The sequence below is a fragment of the Bison bison genome, unplaced genomic scaffold (genome assembly GCF_000754665.1).
Source record: "Bison bison bison isolate TAMUID 2011002044 unplaced genomic scaffold, Bison_UMD1.0 scf7180017847224, whole genome shotgun sequence".
Lineage (NCBI taxonomy): Eukaryota > Metazoa > Chordata > Mammalia > Artiodactyla > Bovidae > Bison > Bison bison.
The window spans coordinates 17,757-24,430 of NW_011477797.1; the positions used below are offsets into that span (position 1 = coordinate 17,757).

General features: G+C 48.1%; 1 protein-coding gene across 1 annotated transcript; it reads right to left on the reverse strand.

The window, feature by feature from the left end:
* Window positions 1–1,630: 1,630 nt before the first annotated feature.
* Window positions 1,631–2,581, reverse strand: LOC104990204 (olfactory receptor 12-like). The gene has a single exon (XM_010842202.1). It carries the CDS (start codon window positions 2,579–2,581, stop codon window positions 1,631–1,633), a length of 951 nt encoding a protein of 316 aa, XP_010840504.1.
* Between the last annotated feature and the right edge of the window lie 4,093 nt (window positions 2,582–6,674).

The following is a 6,674-nucleotide window of genomic DNA, read 5'->3' on the forward strand; positions in this document are numbered from 1 at the left end:
TACCACTGAGCCACCAGGGAAGCCTAAGAACAATGGATACTTCACTGTTTGTACATTTAAATTTTACATGTTGATGATAATTACACTCTTGTGTAAGAAGAAAAGAAGATTGCACTTGCTTTTTTCCATTCCAAATCTGGTTTAAGATTAGGAGTCCAGTGCTTTGGAAAACCCATGGAATGGGAGAACAAGTGAGAGACAGGGAGTGAAACAAGCAGGAAGAGAAAAGAGGGAAGAGGAGGAGCAGGAAGAGGGTGGGGAAAAGAGGCTGGGGGTGGAACGACACTATCACTTGAAAGTTAAGAAACCATGTCATTTGTGGAGCAGAAAATGTGGGGATTTCGTTTTAAAAATTGCATTCTCAGATAAATATAGTCAAGTAGGACAGACATAGAATTAATTTTGGAGATCAGTGGGCAAAAGAGTTCGACAGAGACCGTGTCATACATGTTAAATTGAGTAATCGTGAGCTGCAGAACAATAACTTAGCTGTCAGCCCCTTCAGGCAGTTCTCCTGGGAAGGGAGAGCAGGGAGATGGAGAGCCGTGATCCGACAGACAGGCCACATTCCTACTGACCCTACAGAGTACAGACCATCTCCATGTCCAGGGGCCTTGGGAGTGACTGAGAGGGGATGATTCTACTAAAAGGAGACATGTTAAGGAGGCCGCTGGGCTCTGAGTCCAGGCTGTGTGTTGGGTCCATGGAGCACAAGAACAGAGGGCTGAATGGGCAGGTCGAAATTAAGGGTCCAGAAAGTCTGGGACAGAGAGCAGGGAGCTGTGCTCACCAGCAAGAAAGTGTACCTTCCCTCTCCACTGCCTGCTCTCTGTTTCAGCCACCGTGAGCTTCATCCTTATTCAGAGGTGTCTGTGCTGATAAGGTCCCATTTCTTATGGTTGCAAATAGTCAGGACAGTGTCACCTGTCAGGTTGGAGGGTGAACTTTGGGTGTCAGGCATCCATGTTGGCTCCCTGGGGCTCCCAGCTGCTGTCTGAGGGGAGAAACCCAGGACAGGGAGCACTAGGAGTGTCTGAAGCAGGAGCGCAGGTGCTCCTTGCTGCCTTGTTGGGTGGTGGCTTCAGTGAACAGAAGGGGGAGGAGGAGGAACAGCCCCGCTGCAGGACTGAGGGGAAGTATGGTCTTCCTAAGCCCCTAATTGGCTGTGGTGACCCAGGCTATCACCAAGGAAGGGGCCAGGATGAGTGTCATCATGCCCGCCCCTTCTATGTGCTCCAGGGGAGATTGCTAAGCACATATTTACATTAGAGTCATAGATGAAGTGGAGAGAGAGTCCTAAGCCTGTTAGTTTCATACCTCTCCTGGAGGATGTTGAACCTGGAATACACGTTTTGTTTCAATACTCTGCTCATTACTCTGCCTGCTACATTATCCAGACTTTGAGATTAGAATCTTGCCCCATTATGGGCCATTATTTTTCCAGTGGCATTATCTATCTCTGCATCTCAGACTTGCATGTGTGGTCCAACATGTGCTTCCACAAAGGACTGAGTGAAATGGGTGAAAAAATGAATTGCATGAAAGAATATATTCCTCAAACAAAACCCAGTGCCTCCCCTAAAACCCTCTTGTTATGTTCTCAGGACACTCTCTCTCTGTCCACCCTCCTTCACGTGGCTGTGTGTTTCTGCCCCAGTCTCCACAGGGCTTCCTGCACATCCTTGTTTCTCAGACTGTAGACGAGGGGGTTGAGCATTGGGATGACCAGGGTGTAGAAGACAGAGACCACCTTGCCCTGCTCCATGGACTCCACAGCTCCCGGCTGGGCATACATGACAAAGACAGTCCCATAAAGAAGGGACACGGCTGTCAGGTGGGAGCCGCAGGTGGAGAAGAGCTTGTGTCTCCCTCCTCCTGAGCGCATCCTCAGGATGGTCACTGTGATGTAGCCATAGGAGACGAGGACCACGAGTGTGGTGCCCACAATGATGAGGCCACAAATGCCAAACATGACCAGCTCATTGATCGTAGTGTCAGCACAGGCAAGCTTGAGCAGAGGCGGCACATCACAGAAGAAGTGGTCGATGTGGTTGGAGCTGCAGAACGGGAGAGTGAATGTGAAGCTGGCCTGCAGGATGGAGTTGAGGCAGCCCCCGCAGTAGCAGCCCAGCACCAGGCGGGCACAGATCGAGGGGCACATGGAGATGGGATAGTGCACGGGGCTGCAGATGGCGACGAAGCGGTCATAGGCCATCACGGCCAAGAGGAATGCCTCAGTGGCTCCCATTAGAGAGAAAAAGAAAAACTGAATGATACATCCCTCAAACGTGATGACCTTGGAGGAAGATACGGTGTTTGCCAGGGCCTTGGGGTAGATGACAGACAAGTAACACACGTCCACAAAGGAGAGGTTCTTGAGGAAGAAGTACATTGGGGAGTGCAGACTGGCATCCAGGGTGATGATCATGATCATGGTGAGGTTCGCCAGGACGGCCACCATGTACAGGGCCAGGAACAGAGCAAAGAGCAGGGACTGAGTCTGCAGACCACCCGCAAATCCATCCAGCACAAACTCCTGCAGAGGCATCACTGAGAGGTTTCCGTTTCCTTGGGGTGACATGGCCCTGAGCTGGTGACACAGGACAGAGAGTTAGGAGCCAGTGGGAGGCAGTGAGAGGGAACAGGTCAGGGTCACAAAGTCATCCTCTCTTGGAGAACAGACACCCTTCAGTGCCCAACTGCAGGGCAAGTAGATACCACTCTTCTTCCTGATAAATACTGGCTGATCTGAAGCATAACCATTTCCTCTGATTTACTCATTACCAAGTGTGCTTGGAGCACTCACCTTGTGGGAGACGGGGCATTTACTATGAGAAAAGACTCAAGGGGTCCTGCCAAGCTGAGACTTTACTGTGTAAGGGCGGCTTACATCTCCCTGTCCTTGCTTTCAAGGACGTGCTCTCCCTCCCCGCAGGGATGCTCCTGAGCTGTGCTCTTTCTGCACTTGCTCAGGTGTCTAATCCTGCACCTCCCACCCCTTATTTACTCATTCTTAAATTTCAGAAATTGTTACAGACTTCATGCCATCAGGACATGACCCAGTGATAGCTCTATCCTGGGACAGGCTGGGAGCAGGTAAGGGACCAACCCTCACCAGGCTTGTGTGGAGCTACGCCTTTCTCTCCTGCAGAACTAGAGACCTAACTTAGCATCTTTGTCTCTGAGATATTTTCTTGATGGCAACCTCAGCTGAGCTCTCTGCATCCTTGAGAATCTAACGGTTCTTTCTTGTAATGTCCAGATGTCAGCCGATTCCCAGAGAGGAGAAAGTCCACCTCCATGGCCTGAAAATCAGCATGTCAGGGGTTGTGACACAGTCAGCGTGTGGCATGTCCTCGCTCATCCTGACTTCCATGCCCCTGGCTCCTCTGCACACCCTGTGGGGTGATTGCTTGGAGCCGTGGGAGCCACATTACGGTCACGTCTGTCTCAGTGACTGGGTCCTCCATCTGGACGCTGCTTCCTCTGCCTGTCACAGCCCAGACCAGGGCTGAACTCGACACTCACATGGGACATGGGCACCAGCTGTGTGATACCCAGAGGGGAGGTCAGGGGAGATGCAGCCTAACAAGGGAGGAGTGAAGAGGGAAGGTGCACACCACAGTGCCTCCCAGGCCTAAGAGGAGCATCAGTGGGAGAGCAGAGCCGATTTTAGAGCAGTTTCATTCTTTAGAGGTGCGAGCTGCAGGATCACAGGGCTGGCCGCCTTCAGAGGGAGCGCCCTCCCCAGGAGTCAGGGTGTACAGGCAGCAGCTATGTGGTCAGTGGGGCCTGTGGAGGAGCGACGACCACTACACTCGCTCAGCCTGCAGTTCTCTTAGAAGGTGGTCTGAGAGAGTTCATGCTCTCCAACAATAGAGCACACAGGAGAAAGAATGGGTTGCCCATCTTTCCTCTCCTGGCTGGCCTGACTCCAACCCCCACAGGACAGCAGAGTGTCAGAGTTTGCTAGGGATGCCCCGGCATTGTGACATGGGTTAGGAGCTGGTGGTCGGAGTGCAGTTGGTGGGATGCCCTACACACCTCGGCTGCCCACTCCTTGGCTGTCCTCCCATCCCTGTCCTGTGCACACATTCGCATTAGTCTCAGCTAAGTTTTGCTGGACTGGAATGAGTGAATTAAACTCAGGTGACCGTTGTATCTACTGCTGTGGGCAGGAATCCCTTAGAAGAAGTGGGGTCACCCTGCTAGTCAACAAAAGAGTCTGAAATGCACTACTTGGGTACAATCTCAAAAGTGACAACGATCTCTCTTCATTCCCAAGGCAAACCATTGAATATAACAGTTATCCAAGTCTATGCCCCAACCAGTAATGCTAAAGAAGCTGAAGTTGAATGGTTCTATGAAGACCTACAAGACCTTCTAGAATTAACACCCAGAACGATGTCCTTTTCATTATAGGGACCTGGAGTGCAAAAGTAGGAAGTCAAGAAATACCTGGAGTAACAGGCAAATTTGCCCTTGGAGTACAAAATGAAGCATGGTAAAGCCTAACAGAGTGTTGCCAAGAGAACATACTGGTCATAGCAAACACCCTCTTCCAGCAATATAAGAGAAGGCTCTATACATGGACATCACCAGATGGTCAGTACTGAAATCATGTTGATTATATTCTTTGCAGCTGAAGATGAAGAAGCTCCTAACAGTCAGCAAAAACAAGACTGGCAGCCGAGTGTGGCTCAGATCCTGCACTCCTTATTGCCAAATTCAGACTAAATTTGAAGAAAGTAGGGAAGACCACTAGACCATTCAGGTAAGACTTGAATCCCTTATGATTATACAGTAGTAGTGACAAATAGATTCAAGGGATTCGATCTGACAGACAGAGTGCCTGAAGAACTATGGGAGGAGGTTCATGACATTGTACAGGAGGCAGTGATGAAGACCATCCCCAAGAAAAAGAAATGCAAAAAGGCAACATGGTTGTCTGAGGAGGCCTTACAAATAGCTGAGAAAAGAAGAGAAGCTAAAGGCAAAGGAGAAAAGGAAAGATATGCCCATTTGAATTCAGAGTTCAAGAATAGCAAGGAGAGATAAGAAAGCTTCCCCAATGATCAATGCAGAGAAATAGAGGAAAACAACAGAATGGGAAAGATTGAGATCCCTTCAACAAAATTGGCGATACCAAGGGAATATTTTATGCAAAGATGGCCCCAATTAAGAACAGAAATGGTATGGATCTAACAGAGGCAGAAGCTATTAAGAAGAGGTGGCAAGAATACACAGGACTATACAAAAAAGATCTTCATGACCCAGATAACCACGATGGTGTGATCACTGACCTAGAGACAGACACCCTGGAATGCAAAGTCAAGTGAGCCTTAGGAAGCATCACTATGAATAAAGCTAGTGCAGGTGATGGAATTCCAGTTGAGCTATTTAAATCCTAAAAGATGATACTGTGAATGTGCTGCACTCAATATGCCAAGAAATTTGGAAAACTCAGCAGTGGCTACAGGACTGGAAAAGGTCAGTTTTCACTCCAATCCCAAAGAAAGGTAATGCCAAACAATGTTCAAACTACCACACAATGCACTCATCTCACATGCTAGCAAAGCAGTGCTCAAAATTCTCCAAGCCAGGCTTCAAGAGTATGTGAACCATGAACTTGCAGATGCTTAAGCTGGATTTAGAAAAGGCAGAGGAACCAGAGATCAAATTGCCAACCTCTGTTGGATTATTGAAAAAGCAAGAGAGTTACAGAAAAACATCTACTTCTGCTTTATTGACTAAGCCAAAGCCTTTGACTGTGTGGATCACACCAAACTGTGGAAAATTCTTCAAGAGATGGGAATCCCAAACAACCTGACCTGGCTCCTGAGAATTCTGTATGCAAGTCAGAAACAACAGTTAGAACCAGACATGGAACAACAGACTGGTTCCAAATTGGGAAAGGAGTACATCATGGCTGTATATTGTCACCCTGCTTATTTAACTTATATGCAGAGTACATCATGAGAAATACTGTGCTGTATGAAGCACAAGCTGGAATCAAGATTGTCAGGAGAAATATCAAGAACCTCAGATATGCAGATGACAACACCCTTATGGCCAAAAATGAAGAACTAAAGAGCCTCTTGATGAAAGTGAAGGAGAAGAGTGAAAAGTTGACTTAAAACTCAACGTTCATAAAACTAACAACAGGGCAACCGATCCCATCACTTCATGGCAAATAGATGGAGAAACACTGGAAACACTGGCAAACTTTGTTTTGGGGGGCTCCAAAAGCACTGCAGATGGTGACTGTAGCCATGAAATTAAAAGATGCTTGATCCTGGGAAGAAAAGCTATGACTAACCTAGACAGCATATTTGAAAGCAGAGACATTACTTTGCCAACAGAGGTCCATATAGTCAAGGCTATGGTTTTGCCTGTAGTCAGGTATGGATGTGACTGTTGGGCTATAAAGAAAGCTGAGCACTGAAGAACTGATGCTTTTGAACTGTGGTTGAAGAAGACTCTTGAGAGTCGCTTGGACTGCAAGGAGATCCAACCACTCAATCCTAAAGGAAATCAGTTCTTAATATTCATTGAAAGGACTGATGTTGAAGCTGAAACTCCAACACTTTGGGCACTTGATGCGAAGAACTGACTCATTCGAAAAGACCCTGATGCTGGGAAAGATTGAAGGCAGGAGGAGAAGGGGACGACAG

What these genes read in the sequence shown, in the direction of transcription:
- LOC104990204 (XM_010842202.1), bottom strand. Translation starts at nt 2,581, where the DNA reads ATGTCACCCCAAGGAAACGGAAACCTCTCAGTGATGCCTCTGCAGGAG.